General features: G+C 60.1%; 2 protein-coding genes across 6 annotated transcripts; one reads left to right on the top strand and one right to left on the bottom strand.

The window, feature by feature from the left end:
• The first annotated feature begins 3862 nt into the window (after positions 1–3862).
• DOC2A (double C2 domain alpha) lies at positions 3863–7322 on the top strand. The gene is made up of 10 exons (XM_040973065.1): positions 3863–4136; positions 4496–4575; positions 4692–4766; positions 4914–5023; positions 6171–6297; positions 6389–6448; positions 6533–6696; positions 6822–6903; positions 6992–7088; positions 7177–7322. Exons 1-10 carry the CDS (start codon positions 3863–3865, stop codon positions 7320–7322), a joined length of 1215 nt encoding a protein of 404 aa, XP_040828999.1.
• On the bottom strand, positions 7252–15608 carry INO80E (INO80 complex subunit E). 5 transcript variants are annotated; one of them, XM_040973069.1, is made up of 8 exons: positions 15438–15608; positions 15202–15272; positions 14981–15033; positions 11916–11994; positions 11711–11819; positions 11232–11351; positions 8744–8832; positions 8217–8294 (listed from the first exon to the last, which is right to left on the bottom strand). In XM_040973069.1, exons 1-7 carry the CDS (start codon positions 15516–15518, stop codon positions 8764–8766), a joined length of 582 nt encoding a protein of 193 aa, XP_040829003.1. In that variant the 5' UTR covers positions 15519–15608; the 3' UTR covers positions 8217–8294; positions 8744–8763. The 5 variants fall into 5 exon arrangements, with proteins under 5 accessions (XP_040829000.1, XP_040829002.1, XP_040829001.1 ...); XM_040973070.1 differs by having other exon boundaries at positions 11232–11348; XM_040973066.1 differs by lacking the exon at positions 8744–8832 and having other exon boundaries at positions 7252–8294.
• Between the last annotated feature and the right edge of the window lie 5 nt (positions 15609–15613).

Here is a 15613-nt window from a genome sequence, read left to right as displayed (position 1 = left end):
TTCCATTTACTGGTGCATGCCCCAAGTGGCTGCAAAGGTCAAGGTTGGGCCAAGCTAAAACCAGGAGCCAGAAGCTCCATCCAGATATTCCTTATGGGTAGCAGGGGCTCACATACTTAGACCATTCGCTGCTGCTTTCCCAGGCACATTAGCAAGGAGTTGGATCAGAAATGTAACAGCCAGTACTTGAACCAGTGCCCATATGGGACTTTTGTGCTGCAGGCAGCAGTTGAATAGGTTATGCCACAGCACCAGCCCCACCAATGGCATCTTTTTGATGCTCCCTTTCCTTTGCATGGCTTCTGTCCAGCACAGGGTGCACCCAACCCTCACTCCCACAGGACAGCAACACTCCTCAGTCCCCGGGGCTGCTCCACCCCCTCCTCCTACCGCCAGCTCAGCCGTGGACCTGGCCTTGGATCTATATTCTTCCTCCCAAGGTGATCTCACCCAGCCTCCTGGCTTTAAATACCAGCTATAGGCTGGTGACTCACCACAAATGTATATTTCCAGCCCAGACCTCGCTCCCCCGAGCTACAGACCCCCAGATCCCATTTCCTGTGCCTGTCTGCATGTGTCAATCTAAGAACATCCCAGATGCCCGTGCCACCCACGTGGGGCCCGACTCCTCAGCCCGCTCCCTCTGCTGTCTCTTCATCTCAGCGAACGGGCTCATCAGGCACACACACACACGCACACACGCACACACACACACACGCACACACGCACACAGAGCCAGCTCTGTCCCTGCTTCCTCCTTGGCAAGCCCCATAGTAAGAGCTGTTCGCTCTGCTTCCACATCCATCTCCAATCCCCCCACCCCACCCCTGCTTTGCGTTCTCTCTTCACGTGTGTCTCACTGAGTTTGCAGCCTCAGCCTTCGGGTTGGGTCAGCCACATCCACACGTGCGCTCACTCCCTGTGACCCGTTGCCCAGCCCTCCGTCAGCACAAATTGGAAGGAGGCCTGTGCTTCTGCTGCTTCAAATCCTGCAGCGGGGGTGGGGGCTTGGCACAGCAATTACAGCAATTAAGTCACTGCTTGGGACATGCCATGTTGTAGAGATGGTTCAAGTCCCAAGGGGTGCCTACATCCAATCCAGCTCCCTGATAATGCGCTGGGAAAGCAGTGTTCCAAGGCCTTGGGTTGCTGCCTGCACAGGTGGGAGACCACACTGACCCGGCTATTGTGCGCATTTGGGTTGTAAACCAGCAGACACACAAAGTTTTTTCTCTCTGTGTGCCATTTTTTTTTTAAAAGACATTTATTTTTTATTGGAAAGTCAGATATACAGAGAGGAGGAGAGACAGAAAGGAAGATCATTCGTCTGTTGATTCACTCCCCAAGTGAGCCCAGTGGCCGGAACTGAGCTGATCCGAAGCCAGGAGCCAGGAGCTTCTTCTGGGTTTCCCATGTGGGTACAGGGTTCTAAGCTTTGGGCTGTCCTTGACTGCTTTCCCAGGCCACAAGCAGGGAGCAGGATGGGAAGCGGGGCAGGAATTAGAACTGGTGCCCCATATGGGATCCCAGCATGTTCCTAGGCAAGAACTTTAGCCTCTAGGCTACCGCGCTGACACCCTTTATGTGTCATTTTTGCCTTTTAATATAAGATTTTATTTGAAACACAGAGGGTGAGCTTCCGTCTGCTAGTCCATTCCCCAAATGCCAAAAACAGCTGGGGCTGTTTCAGGCTGAGGCGGGGGCTGTGACCTCAAATCTGGGTCTCCTCCATGGGTGGCAAGGACCCAAGTACTCAAGCCACCACCTACTGCCTCCCGGGATGCGCATCTGCAGGAGGCTGGACCTGGAACCCAGACATTGCAGTAGAGGTTACAGGTGTCCTGGACTCATCTTGGTGGTATACAGCAGGTGCATAAGCATATTCACTCTTGTTGCACAACCACATTGCCCCCTTTTCAACCCTGCCATTCCACGGTGCTGACTTAGCGCCAGGCCCAGGGTGGGGCACCAGAGGACTCAGATGAACCTGCCACTGGCTTATTGGCTGGTGGGGGAGACAGACATGTCAACAGGCAGGGAGCAACGAAGCCAGAACCAGGCAAGCCGAGCTTGCCTGCTGCAGGCAGGCTCCTAGGAGGAGGTGGCCTGAGATGACCCCTGAAGGAAAGGAAGGTGTCTCAGGTTGAGGAGCCTTTGGGAACCAAGGTGTGGAGCTCTAAAAGGTTGGTGGATGTCTAGGAACTTCCAGCAATTGTGTGGGGAAGCCTGGGAGCCAGCGTGGGCAGCTAAAAGGCCTTGAAGATCACAGCCAGGTCAAACTGGAGTCAAGATCAAAAGTGGCTAGGGTGAGGGGCCATGGATGGCAGGTGTGGGGCAGGGTCCAGGTGAGAGGGGCGGGGACACTGAGTTATTGATAAGGGCTGCTGCTGGTGTGGGGTTCTCCAAGGAGATGCCATCCCTGAGAGGGGGCACTGGCCCCTGGGGAGTGGCCAAAGAGGACACGTTGGGGAAACGGTAGCCTGGGACTCCTGACTTCTCCCTTGGACAGTGAGGTTCCCCCAACCCTCCTGGAAGACCCCGCAGAGCCCAGGCCCAGCAGCGGCGGGCCGACCGGATCCAAGTCACTGCGGATCTCTAAGCCCCGCCCCTACGGGCCCTGGGATTGGGGGGGACCAACGCCCTCCTCCCTCCTCCAAGCGCCCTTTGCTTGGAGGGAAGGGCGTGAAGCTGTGCGGGTGGGGTGCGGTGGGGTGGGGTGGGGGATAGATGAGCCGGCGTTGCCATGGCAACAAGGCCGGTGGTCGGGCCCGGGAGCCCCAGGAGGGGAGGGCGGCTCTGAGGACTCGGAGCGCTCGGGTGGGCGGCGGCCAGGGTCTCCCGGGACGAGTTGGGGAAACCCGTCCCTGCTGTCCTCACCCGCTCCCCCAACCCCAACCCCGAGCGCTCTCCCTGCGCCTTCCCGGTGGCGCAGGAAGCCCGCGTGTGTTTGCGTCTGCGAAGTTCTCCGGTGAGTGTGCGAGCGCGCGTGCAGGCTGGTGCATGCGTGTGCGCTCGCCCACGTGGGCACGGCCGTGGGGGCCCGGCGGGGGTGAGCCCGCGTCCCGCCCCCTCCCCGGCCCGGCCGCGCGCCCCGCCCCCCGCTGCCGGCGCCGGCGGCCTCGGCGCTTCCCCGCGCTCAGCCCCCTCCGCCTCCTCCCGCACTTTCGCGGCTCGGGCTCCCCCGGCGGCTCGCACAGCCGGACTCGGCGCTCTCCTCGCTGGCCGCCGCCGCCCCGCCGGCAGCGCAGTGCCCGGGCACCTGTTGGAGGCACAGAGGCAGGTGCAGGGGGCTGGGCCGGCCGGGGGCGTGCGGGAGGGGGCCCAGGGGGTGTTCAGCGCGCCTGCGGCTGCAATTTCACGCTCAAGAGGAGGAGGCGTCTCGGGCTGGGGTCTCCTCCTTGGGTGGCAGTGGGGGGCAGGGAAGGACGAGACAGGCACAGGGATTCTGGGCTTGGGTGAAGACAGGACCGCGGGGCATAGGCAGCCCGGAGGGGCGGGGGATACCCTGACCTGAGAAGCGCCTGGTGCAGAGAATGACCAGAGGGACAGAGGTGGCACCTCCAGGGGAGCCAGGGCTTGGGGGGAAGCCCAGACCCCAGAAGAGGGCAGGAGGGTAACCAGTCTAAAGGTACCAGGTCTGGGGGAGCAGGCTGGCAACCTCTTCTCCTGTGCAGCGAGGGCCCGGGGCTCCTGTGGCTGTGGCCCCCGGACCAGCACAGGTGGCTACCCCTTTGTCACCTGGCAGGACAGGCCAGTGAGGGTCACCAGCGGCGCAGGCTGCCCCAGCGCTCCACCAGCGGCCAGCAGGTGGAGGGAGGCAGCCGGGCTCACACTGTCACCCCTCGCCGGCCAGGAGCGCTGCATGAGGGGCCGCAGGGGCGACCGCATGACCATCAACATTCAGGAGCACATGGCCATCAACGTGTGCCCCGGGCCCATCCGGCCCATCCGCCAGATCTCCGACTACTTCCCCCGCCTGGGACCGGGACCCGAAGGAGGGGGTGGCGGCGGCGGGAGCTGCGGGGAAGCCCCTGCCCATCTGGCTCCCCTGGCTCTGGCCCCCCCAGCCGCCCTCCTTGGGGCTAGCACGCCCGAGGATGGAGCCGAGGTGGACAGTTACGACTCGGACGATGCCAGTGAGTGGGGTGCTGATGGGGGAGGGGGCTGTGGGAGCTGCTGGGTGAGTGTGTAGGGCGCAGGGCGGGGTAGGGGTGGGGGGCGGCCGGAGGCCGTGGTGGTGGAGGCTACGGATTGTGGGGACTGCCGGCACAGCTGCAGCCGGTGTGTGGCGGTTTCAGCATCAGCGAGGCTCAATATTCAATATTTCTGCCACCCACACAGTCCCGCTTGGCGGCCAAGCCAGGGACCCAGACGCACACACGCACATGCCCACTCAGCTGCTGGTACACGCATGGGCACACACACAAACACACCCTATGCCATGCGCCTGACCTGGCACGGCATACTGACTCACACTCTGTCCCCACTTCCCCAGCTGCCCTGGGCACCCTGGAGTTCGACCTTCTGTATGACCAGGCATCCTGCACCTTGCACTGTAGCATCCTCAGGGCCAAGGTGGGCATACTCCCTTCTGACCTGCAAGGAGCAGGGTGGAGCCGGCTCCTCCTCCCCCTTCCCCACCCCCTCTGCAGAGGAAGAGGAGGAGCAGCAACCCTCTTCCCTCTTTGCAGGGCCTCAAGCCCATGGACTTCAACGGCCTGGCCGACCCCTATGTTAAGCTGCACCTGTTGCCTGGAGCCTGCAAGGTAACAGCCTCCTTCCAGTCTGCCCCCACCTGGCCTGGACCTGGGCCCAGTGTCCCAGGCCCCTGACTCCCCCTCCCAACCCTTGTGTTCAGTTAGTGTGGGCCAGTGGGGGATGTGTCATCCGATCTCTTTGTCTCTGGGTTCCAGGCCAATAAGCTAAAAACCAAGACTCAGAGGAACACGTTGAATCCCGTGTGGAACGAGGATCTGACGTACAGCGGGATCACGGTTGATGACATCACTCACAAGGTGCTCAGGTGAGGCCCCCGCCAGTGCCACCGGGATTCCTGCCTGGTGGCATTTTCCGTGAACCCCTGTCATTTAACCTGTGGTTAGCTCATCCATTGCCAAGTCGCTTGAAGCTCCTACTTTTCTGATGTTCAGGAGCAATCTGAGCCTCCCCAAAGATCTTCCCGGTCTTCCAGCCCCCTGCCCTCATCCCTTCCCCAGTAGCTCCTGCTGCCCTTGGGAATAGGTGATCACCACTTTCTTTTGACTAGGCAGGTTCCTTGTTCCTTGCCTGGCCAGTTGGGACTCGCAGCTTCCTGCCGGCCAGCCTCAATGTCCACTTTTCTTAAGCACTGAAGTCTTCTGTGACAGGGAACGTGTCCTGTGACCCTAGGGACAGTGGAGGGAAACAAGCCCAGGCCGCCAGAGGCCCCTTCCTGGCCTCTCAAGCAGTCCTGGGAGCCAGGGAAAAGGACATGGCCAGGGCTGTTTTCCAGAGCTCACGCTGGTGGTGACTGCGGGGGTAGACGGCAGGGGAGGAGGACAAAGGCAAAAAACCAGAAAGGCTCGTCTGGGCTTTCAGATGTGAGAGAATCGGAGGCCTAAAAATACTGCTGCTCACTGGTGCCCAGCCTGGGCCACGCATTTTTTACATCTATTTCATTTGTGCTCATAATAGCATTAGGAGGCAGCTGCTCATTATCTCCGTTTGCAGATGGGGGTGGAAGCTTAGGACGTGAAGTGACTTCCCCAGGGTCCTACAGGCGGCTGGCTGGCAATTGGCATCTTCACACGCCATGGCAGCTCAGCCCAGTGGCCACTGGCAGAGGCAGTGGCACAAGGGCTAGGGAAGGGGACAGATGAAGGGAACCAAGCTTTTCCTTACAGCTGGGTCCCTGGGTCTCTGTTAGGCCAGGTGAGGAGGTGAGAGGGTACCCTGCTGTGCTCGTGAGCACTGCCTATGTCTGAGGCACTGGCTGGATCTGGTCCATGGGCGGTGAGGGGAGGGGGCTCTCATGGACCAGGGGTTGTGTGTGGGCAGCTGGAGGAGGAAGGGCAGAGGGACCAGGCAAGTGTGGTCATCCTGCTCAGCCCAGATCAGGGCAGAGCTGGCACTGGTCTGAGGATCTCCCTCCCACCCTGGAGGGGGTGCCCTGACCCTGTAGTTCCCTCCAGGATCTCCGTCTGCGATGAAGACAAGCTGAGCCACAATGAGTTTATTGGGGAGATCCGAGTACCCCTTCGCCGTCTCAAGCCTTCACAAAAGAAGCATTTTAACATCTGCCTTGAACGCCAGGTCCCGGTCCGTGTAATGGCTTACAGGGGCACCGGAAGGGGTAACGTCCAGGGCAGACCAAGTTTCTAGAACCTTCTGTCTCCCTCCCCCTCCTTAGCTGGCTTCACCCTCTTCCATGTCGGCAGCATTGAGGGGCATTTCCTGCTACCTGAAGGAGGTAAGGCCGCCCCTCTGGAGGGACTCTTGCTGGGAAGGGGGAGGTAGTGGACGCCTCAGCTGAGCACTGGCCCTGTCCCTACAGCTGGAGCAGGCAGAGCAGGGGCCTGGGCTGCTGGAGGAGCGTGGCCGCATCCTGCTGAGCCTCAGCTACAGCTCCCGGCGCCGGGGGCTGCTGGTAGGCATCATCCGCTGTGCCCACCTGGCTGCCATGGACGTCAACGGCTACTCAGACCCCTACGTCAAGACGTGAGCCCCTGCTTGTGGCCTGCTGCCCACCCCAAGGAGCCTGCCCCCCTGCCTGGTGTCCCTGCAGGGCCGCGGCAGGAACCTATGCAGTATGGCTCTCCTCTCAGCTGCACCCCACCCCACAGGTACCTGAGACCGGATGTGGATAAGAAATCTAAGCACAAGACGTGTGTGAAGAAGAAGACGCTGAATCCAGAATTTCATGAGGTAAATGAGGCGGGGAAGGGCAGGTGGCTCTGGGCCGGGGGTGGGCTTCGGGGAGAGCCCCAGCAGAAGGCACGGCTGGCCTCCCCAGGAGTTTTTCTATGAGATGGAGCTCTCCGCCCTGGCTGCCAAGACCCTGGAGGTTACCGTCTGGGACTATGACATCGGCAAATCTAACGACTTCATCGGTGAGGGGGGAGCTGTGCTTGGGGAGGGGGTGCCGAGGGAGGGTGGTGGAAGGTGGTTGGTTGTTTATTGTGCCGTGCGTGCCGCCAGGCGGCGTGTCCTTGGGGCCGGGTGCCCGTGGAGAGGCCCGGAAACACTGGTGCGACTGCCTGCAGCAGCTGGACACAGCCCTGGAGCGCTGGCACACCCTGACCAGCGAACTGCCCCCAGCTGCTGGGGCTCTGCCCTCAGCCTGAGCTGCTGCAACTGTCACCACCCCGCATGGCCCCTGGGGGCCGGGGCCAGCACCCAATCTTCGCACGTGTTGCACGTTTACACGGGGTGGGGTGTCCCCCTGCCTCGCACTACCTGTCTTATTTTCGTGAGAGTCTCTGTGACCGTGGGGCTGTCTGCTTTTGAGGGACTGTGGAGATGTGTATTCACATATGCAAACTTACTCCCGCCTGACTCGCTATTACCTGCAAATATGCAAAGCGCCCCGCCTCTGCACATCTGCGGGGAGCCCCCCCAACTCCCTGCCCCTCCCTAGTGCCCCTTTCTCCTGCCTCCCCAGGCTGCCCCGGCCCCCACCGCCGCCCAGGGAGGAGGTCGGATTAGGGGAGGTTTGGAGAAGAAAGTTTGCTAAGCAGGAGAGGACAGAGCGAGCCACTCCATTAACAGTCTTCATTTAAAAACACACACATACACACACACACACACATGCACATACACCCCTCCCACCCCAGCCCTGTACAGCTGCCCTTGACAGGGGAGAGGGGGCACTCACTGTTAAGGGCGCTCTGCCGCCCACGAGGTGGCAGGTGCTCCTGACCACTCCATTAAACAACTGTCCCCGAGGGGGCTGGGATGCTAGGGCAGGGCCCCGCCACCGTCCCGGGGTATGCGCGTGCATGACTGCGCCTTTTCAGATTGTGTCAGTGGCCAAAGCATGGCAACCAGGCGTCAATAAACAGCTCCGAGCAAGCTGGGGGCTCGTGTGTCAGCCACGGCGCGGCGGCTCACTCCGGGATGTCGATCACCAGGTCGTCGTCCCCATCCAGGGCGTCATCTCCACTGCCTGCGTCGCTGAACATCTGCCGAGGGACCGTGCTCAGGATGGTGGGCGGGGGCATTTTGGGGGGAGGCAGGGGGGTCAGGGTGGCCCCGGCCCCCCGGCCCGGGAAAGTGAGTGGCCCGCCCACGGGGCAGTCGGGAGCTCCCACGGCCATCTGCAGTAGGGAAAGAAATAGAGAGGGCTTGTCAGTGGGGGCCCGCTGGGGGCCAGGTAGAGCTGGGCACACTTGCCCCTTCAGCGTGCCTAGGGGTGACGGGTGGGCATGGAGGGAGTAGGGTGGGGCAGGTGGGCATGGAGGGGAAGGGAGGGGAAGGCTGGCCATGCCCTGTCATGGGGAAACTTGGGGGGGGGGTAACCGCAGCGCCAGCCTGCCCAGGTGGCCGCCTCCCGCCTCTGGGCACCTTGCTACATCCTGCCACCTCTGGCTTCCTTTCCCTCCTCCGACTGTGGGACTTACTGGTTCGGTGGAAGGTACTGTGGGCTGCCTAAGCCAGGAGCCTGAGCAGCTTCTTGGCCCCCCCGTAGCTTCTAGGCCCCCTTGGAAGGGCCCCTCCTTGGGATCCCCACAGTCAACTGGGCTGGACCAGGCCCTCCTCAGCTCACCTGTGCTACGGGACCAGCCTCTAACTGGACTCCCTGCCTTCAGCCTCGCCCAGATCCAGTTCCTCCACACTGCAGCCAGAGGGGTCTCTCTAGAACACAGACCTCAGTGTGTCACAGCCTCCCCCCGGGCCTCCCCGCAGGCTGGCCCCTCCACCTGGAGCGGCCCTCCTCTGTCTGCCCAAGTCCTGCTTTGTCCTCTGACCTTGGAGGTGGGCTTGATCCTGCCGCCCCTGGGACCTCAGCAGCCCTCCCCTCAGGACCTGCAGGGGTCTACTTTGCTAATGGGCCCCAGCAGTGGGCAGCTGGGGAAGGGAGCAGGTGTCCTTGGCCTAGTCAGAGAAGTACTGAGGCGCAGGCCTGCCAGGTCCCCACAGGGCAGATGCTGGTCCAGTCCCGGGGCATGGCAGGAAATGTGCACGCACTTCCCTACATGGCCACAGGCCTGTCCCCAGCTTTTCCAGGAGCCGTGGCCCATGACTCGGGGCAGGAGCCTGGCAGGATCTTCTGGGCAGACAGCAGCCCTTGCTCAGGGCAGCGGCCTTCACCAGGTGCCTGGCACCCACCTGCCTGTGCTCCTACCCCCAGCACAGGTACGAGAGCAGCTGTGTAAGGCCCGTCCCTGTCCTGCCCCATGAGCCTGAGGCTCACCAGGGCCGAGGCAGCGGGCTAGGAAGTGAATGTGGCTTTATCTTCCTGATGATCCCACAGAGCAGACAAGCAGGCTCAGGGAGTGTGCTGCCATGGCCAGAGTGATGGAGCCCACATGCTCAGTGTCCTGGCATCCCGCCTCTGCTCGGCCAAGCAGCCTCCTAGATTTTCACACCAGCCCCACAGAGGCCTATGGGTGTCCCAGAATTGGGCTGCTGGGTCTTCTGGAATCCACTCCCATTTCTCTTGGCTAGCTCCTTCTCTCTTCTCACTCCTGACTCATCCCAGACAACAAAACACGGTGTCCCTGTCCCCTTCTCACTGTTGCTCAGCCCATAGCACCAACAGCTCACTTACTTGGGCTCCAATACAACCTGTTCTGGTCATTTCCCTGACCCATCCCGTGATGGCTGCTGTGGGTCCCTCCCCTAGGTGGCACTTTCCCTCTGGCACAGTTCTCACTACTGAGGCCACGCCCCTCCACGCACCTGCTCCCAGCTCCACTTACCCTGGCCCTCTCTACCATCTGCTTCTGTCAGACCACAAACCAAAATCCAGGTGGGCAGTGCCAGGACCCTTGCTAAAGCCCTGTTGGTCACAGCAACACGGGGCCAGGGTCACACAGGAAGCCACTGGCTGAGCTGGGGAGCGGACTTCAGGACCTATCTTCCGAGTGACTCCAAATGAGGCCTCCCTCTCTGCTTTGGGCTCCGGAGCCGGGGTCTGCCAAGCCTGGACTCTGAGCTGGGTGGGGTCGGCAGCAGGCTCCGTGCCCAGCACTCATCTGTTCTCTACCCGCCGCCTCAACTGTCTGTGTAGGCCCAGGCTCTTGGCCTTAACTGTCTGGGTGGCATGTCCAGATAGCATCTCAACCTGCCTGAGGTTGGACTCCTCTCCCACCCCACCTGCTCTGGGCCACAGCCCAGCTGTCTCAGGCCAGGCCACACCTGCTCCTCAGGGAGCTTTGTGCACACTGCACCCACACAGCCCCTCTCCTGGGTTCCTGCGGTCTCCTCCTCATGTCCGTGGGTTCACCCTCAACCCTACACCCGGTCTGTCTCCTCCCAGCTGTGCCAGTCATCAGTGTAGAAGGGCAATTTTCCACATGGGTTGCCACCTCACCCATGGGACAAATCCACACCTGGCGGAGACCCTCAACCCATGTATGACCTACTCTGACCAGCCTCTTTTCTTATTTTCCTCCCACCACATGGGCCGCGTCCTCAAATATGCACGTATCACAGGGCCTGGGCACTGGTGGCATGATGGACAGATTCTCTCACAGAGCCAAATGGCTGGCACTCATCTCCCTTGAGCCTCCGAGCAAACAGCACCCTGTACCACCCCACCTGCAGGATCAGCTCCTGTCCACCCTTTTCCTGCTGGAGCCCCCTGAGGGGCTGGGGTTCTGTCTGGCTCATGGTCATCCTGTGGCTCTGAACCCTGAGCACTGCACAGTCAGCACTGTGGGGACAGTGACTACGACCCAACCTGAGCTCCTCATGGGGACACAGTCCAGGGGATCCCGAGGTCGGAGAGATCTGCTCAGGCCTGGATTTGGCATCAGCTACACACTGTGCCTCTCCTTGGGGGCTATGGATACAGGTGCCCCGTCCCTGGCCACCTGACAATGGCACTAGGCAGGCGCCCTCGCTGACTTCTCCAAGCAAGGTCCTGCCCTGGGTCTGTCTAGCAGCCTTAGTGCCTTGCCCTGGTCTGCGGCCCTGCCAGCCCCGGATCCATCCTGCCATGTTCTTGGCCAGGCCCCAGCCCGTCCAAGCCTCCCTCAGATGCTGTTCTGTCACTCAGGCCCCTCCATAATGTCCCCAAGCCAGGGTACCTTGAGTTTCCGGGGCAGGCGGGGTCGTTTCTCCCGCTTGGGCCTCAGGGGGCTGGCCTCGGGCAGCTGCAGGGCCAGGTAGTCGGAAGGGAATGGGGTGTAGGGAGGGGAAGCCAGCTGCTGGGAGGAATGGGAGATGGAGATGAGGTGTGGAGCAGGTGAGGGGGGAAGGGGGAAAGATGTGAACAGGAGGATGGAAAAACAAAAGAGATGGTGATGAGTGTGGCTCCCGGGCCCCGTGGAGCAGAGGGGAGGGGGCGGCAGCAGGACTCAGCCGGGGGTTGCTCTCCTCCGTCATGTCTGGCCCCCATTCCTAGGCACACGTGGGTTGGCAGCCCCGACTCACCCCTCTGCACCCACACGAGTCCCCAGTGCTGGGCTCATCTCACCCTGCCATTCAGCCCCTCAGCCTAAGTGGTGCCCCCTCTGGAGTCCCAGGCATATGGGTTCATCATTTCCCACCCCAGACCCTGACTCACCGAGCTCAGGTATGGTGATGGGGTCCCGGAAGCTTGAAGGGGAAATCCCGCAGGAGGCAGGGAGAGGCTGGAGGGGGAGGGGGAGCCACCCAGGGGAGGGCTTCTCTTCCTGCGGTAAGGAGAGAGGAGAGGTCAGAGGCAGTGGGGCTGCTTGGGTGGTGGTAGTGCAGGACCCCCGCGGAGAGGGGTGCGGACCGATTCTCACCTCTTGGGAGCTGGTGTGTCCGACAACTTGGGTGTCCCCTCTGTCTCGCTGTTATCTGAAGAGGCAGTGGCATCGGAATCTGGGAGGGGGGCAGCGGATGAGCCAGGGAAAATTCAACTCCCAGCTGGCATGCTGGTGCTAATCTGGGGAGTCCATGGACTCCCTGGCTCCCCAACCCCCCGCCACCTTTGCCAAGCATTGTTTGCCTGCCACGCTCTTTCCTGCTCATAGTCTCTCCTCATCTTCGTCACACCCTCCGGGGACGAAGGGGAGGCTGGGACCTCCAGATGATGTCTTTGAGGCTCGGAAGGAAAGGCTTGGGGCTGGCACCTGACCTTGAAGCCACAGCTCCTTGACAGTTTTATGCCCCCCAAATCCAGGGGCCTGCTTATTCCCCCCCACCGCAAATGCCACAAGGTGAGGCTGCACTGGATCCCAACCACCCAATTCTTCCCGACACCCCCACAGCCTGCTCCAAGGGCCTCCCACCACAACTGTACCCTGTGTCATGCTAACCTAGCTGTGTGAAAAACAAAACTTCCCTCTTGGGTCACGGCCTCTGCCTCAAAAGCTCCTTGTGCAATCCACAGCCACCACAGGGGCTGGTGTGTGGCGCAGCAAGTTAAGCTGTAGTCTGTGATGCTGGCACCCACGCGTGCCGGTTCCTGTCTCGGCTGCTGCACGTCAGATCCAGCTAACTGCTAATGCACTCGGGGAAGCAGTGGGAGATGGCCCAAATGTGTGGACCCCTGCACCCCTGTGGGAGACCTGGATGGCACTCCTGGTTTCAGCCTGGCCACGTGGGGAGTGAACCAGTGAACGGAAGATGGATCTCTCTACCTCTACCCTTCCTGTTATTCCATCATTCAAATCAATCAATCCATCCTTAAAAAAAAAGTAAAAAACCTATTAACCACTTCATGGAATGCATGCCACTCCAAATCTGTCCTGTCAGATCCTTTAAGAAGTAGATTAAAGGGCCTGGAGCGGCAGCCAGGTGGCTTAAGTCCTCGCTTTGCATACACTGGAATCCCATATGGGTACCAGTTCATGTCTCGGTGGCCCCGCTTCCCATCCAGCTCCTTGCTTGTGGCCTAGGAAAGCAGTTGGGGATGGCCCAAAGCCTTGGGATCCTGCATTTGCTTGGGAGACCCGAAAGAAGCTCCTGGCTCTGGATCAGCTCAGTTCTGGTTGTTGCGGACACCTGAGGAGTGACCCAGTGGATGTAAGATCTTCTCTGTATATCTGACTTTCCAATAAAAATAGATAAATCTTGAAAAAAAAAGTGATCACATTGAGGCCTGACACAGTAGCCTAGTGGCTAAAGTTCGTGCTTTGCATGTGCCAGGACCACATATGGGCACAGGTTTGTATCCCAGCTGCCCCATTTTCCATCCAGCTCCTTGCTTATGGCTTGGGAAAGCAGTCAAGGACAAGCCAAAGCCTTGGGACCCTGCACTGTGTGGGAGACCCAGAGGAAGCTCCTGGCTCGTGGCTCTGGTTTAGCTCAGCTCTGGTCACTGTAGTCATTTGAGGAGTGTACCAGCAGATGGAAGATCTTTCTGTCTCTCTGTACATATGACTTTCCAATTAGGGAAAAACAAAAATAAAACTTAAACATGCCATTCCCACCCTAGGGCCATTCTTCCAGAACCTTTTCCTCTGTCTGTCACAGCTCTGCTCACCCTGTGCTGAGAAATGTCACCTGCGGGTGGCTCCCTAGCCAGCCTGAGGCTCTTTCTCTTCAGCCCTAACCCACCCGGACCACCTACTTGCTGGATTCCCTCTGGCTGCCTGCCCTGGAGCTCCTCTCACACAGGAGGCTAACTAGTCTCCCACAGCAAGGGAGAGCCAACAGTCAGAGCTGCGGTTTCTGCCAGAGCCTCCAGAACCAGCTGCTGCTGGGGTCTGCTCTGGGCTTTGCTCCTCCTGAAAGGTGAATGGTAGTTTTGGTCCAAAACATTATTTACACAAACTGCAGCAGCACTGGTTGTTGGCCCACATATGCCCCCTTCTACTTCTGGGCTTTTCCAAATCAGGGAGATCCACAATTGATAGGTCATAAAATCAGTTTCTGGGCCCAGTGTGGTGGTTCAACTGGCTTGCAAGTGCTGGCATCCCATATAGGCATTGGTTTGTGTCCCAGCTACTCCACTTCTCTGCTTATGGCCTAGAAAAGCAGTCTAGGACGACCCAAAGCCTTGGGCCTACGAACCCCTGTGGGAGACCTGGAAGAAGCTCCTGGCTTAGGATTGGCTCAGCATCGGCTGTTACGGCCACTTGGGAAGTGAACCAGCAGATGGAACATCTCTCTGTAAATCTGCCCTGCCAATAAGAACACATCAACCCTGGCATCACTGTCTCAGCTGGTAACTCACACGAGGGGAAGTGTCAGCACGTGTCCTGTGTTGTGATTCCTTTTCTATCTGTATGCATGAACAGGTCACCAGAAACGACACACACAGCCAAGTCTGAGCCACATCTGCTGCGACCCTCTGCTCATCACGAAAGCCCACCTGGAGCTCCCCAAGGTGCCCGCAAGCGTTAGCGGTTCCACCTGCCATAGGCCCCAGCTCAGCCTTGACTCTCTGAATGGGCCGCAGGCGGGTTCCTCCAGCTGAACGTGGCTTCTCTAACACTCTTCATTGGCTGAGGAAACGCTCCCTAAGAAAAACCATGTGTGGTGTCCAAAAACATTAAGATGTGTGTTTATAAATAAAACTGTAGGAACCCAGCTTTCCTGGCCCTTCCATAGGGCTAAGTGGCTGCTTCAAAGATTCCGTATTCCAGCACCTAAAATATTTGCCAGCTGGTCCTCCACCACAGCTTGCACCCCCTTTCAGCCCTCAATGATACTGAACATTCTAGATTACTTATTTCTTCACCCCAGTGAAAATGGCAAACTGGAAGAGGCCACATAGGCTTTGTCCCTTTCCGTAACTATGTCCCCCAAGGGCCAGGTGCCAACAGGTGCCCAAGAAACTGGAATGCAAGACTGGCCAAGGAGGAGGAGGAGGAGCAGCGAGGGGGCCGCGTCCTCCACCCAAGGCCGTAATCTTGCTCACCAGAGGAGTCTTCATCCACGTTCTCGTACTGCAGGAGTCGGTCTAGCAGGAAACTGCAGGCAAGGCAGCGGGAGAAAACACGGCTGCTCAGTGCGACCCTAGCCCTGCTCTCCTGGGACCGATCCCGGGGCCCTGAGCTCCCCCAGCTCCACCCCAGGGTCGCGATCCAGCAGAGTCCCCAGGGGCCACCTGCACCTGCCTCCCCGGGGAACGGGCCTCACCTCTTGTCCCGGGACACCTTCAGCAGTTTCCTCTGGGCCTTGCGGAGCTCCTCCTGGAAGCACTCGTGCTCCTGAGAAGGCACAGTGGGCGCTCGGCCAACGGCCCTCCCTCCGTCATGGGCTCCCCCACCTCCCTTCGCACACCGGGTCAACCCCGACCCAGAGGTCCTCCCGGCGTCCAGGCCGCACCCCGCCCACTCCGCTCCCCGGCGACCCTCCCTCTCTCCGGCACTCACGTAGATGAGGAACTTGAGCTTCCGCTTCAGATTTCGGTATTTCTTTTTGTAGTCCACTTCGCCATCCGCCGGCCCGTTCATGACCTGCTCGGGAGCAGCGGCCCAACCTCTCGAGTCCCACGACCCCCGCCCGCCCTCCACCAGCCGGCTAAGCCTGGCCGCTCACGCTTCCACTT

The sequence above is a fragment of the Ochotona curzoniae genome, unplaced genomic scaffold (genome assembly GCF_017591425.1).
Source record: "Ochotona curzoniae isolate NIBS_2020 unplaced genomic scaffold, NIBS_Ocur_1.0 contig_2321, whole genome shotgun sequence".
Classification (NCBI taxonomy): Eukaryota; Metazoa; Chordata; class Mammalia; order Lagomorpha; family Ochotonidae; genus Ochotona; species Ochotona curzoniae.
Note: the sequence above shows the minus strand (reverse complement) of the source record. Positions and strands in the feature narration are given on the sequence as shown.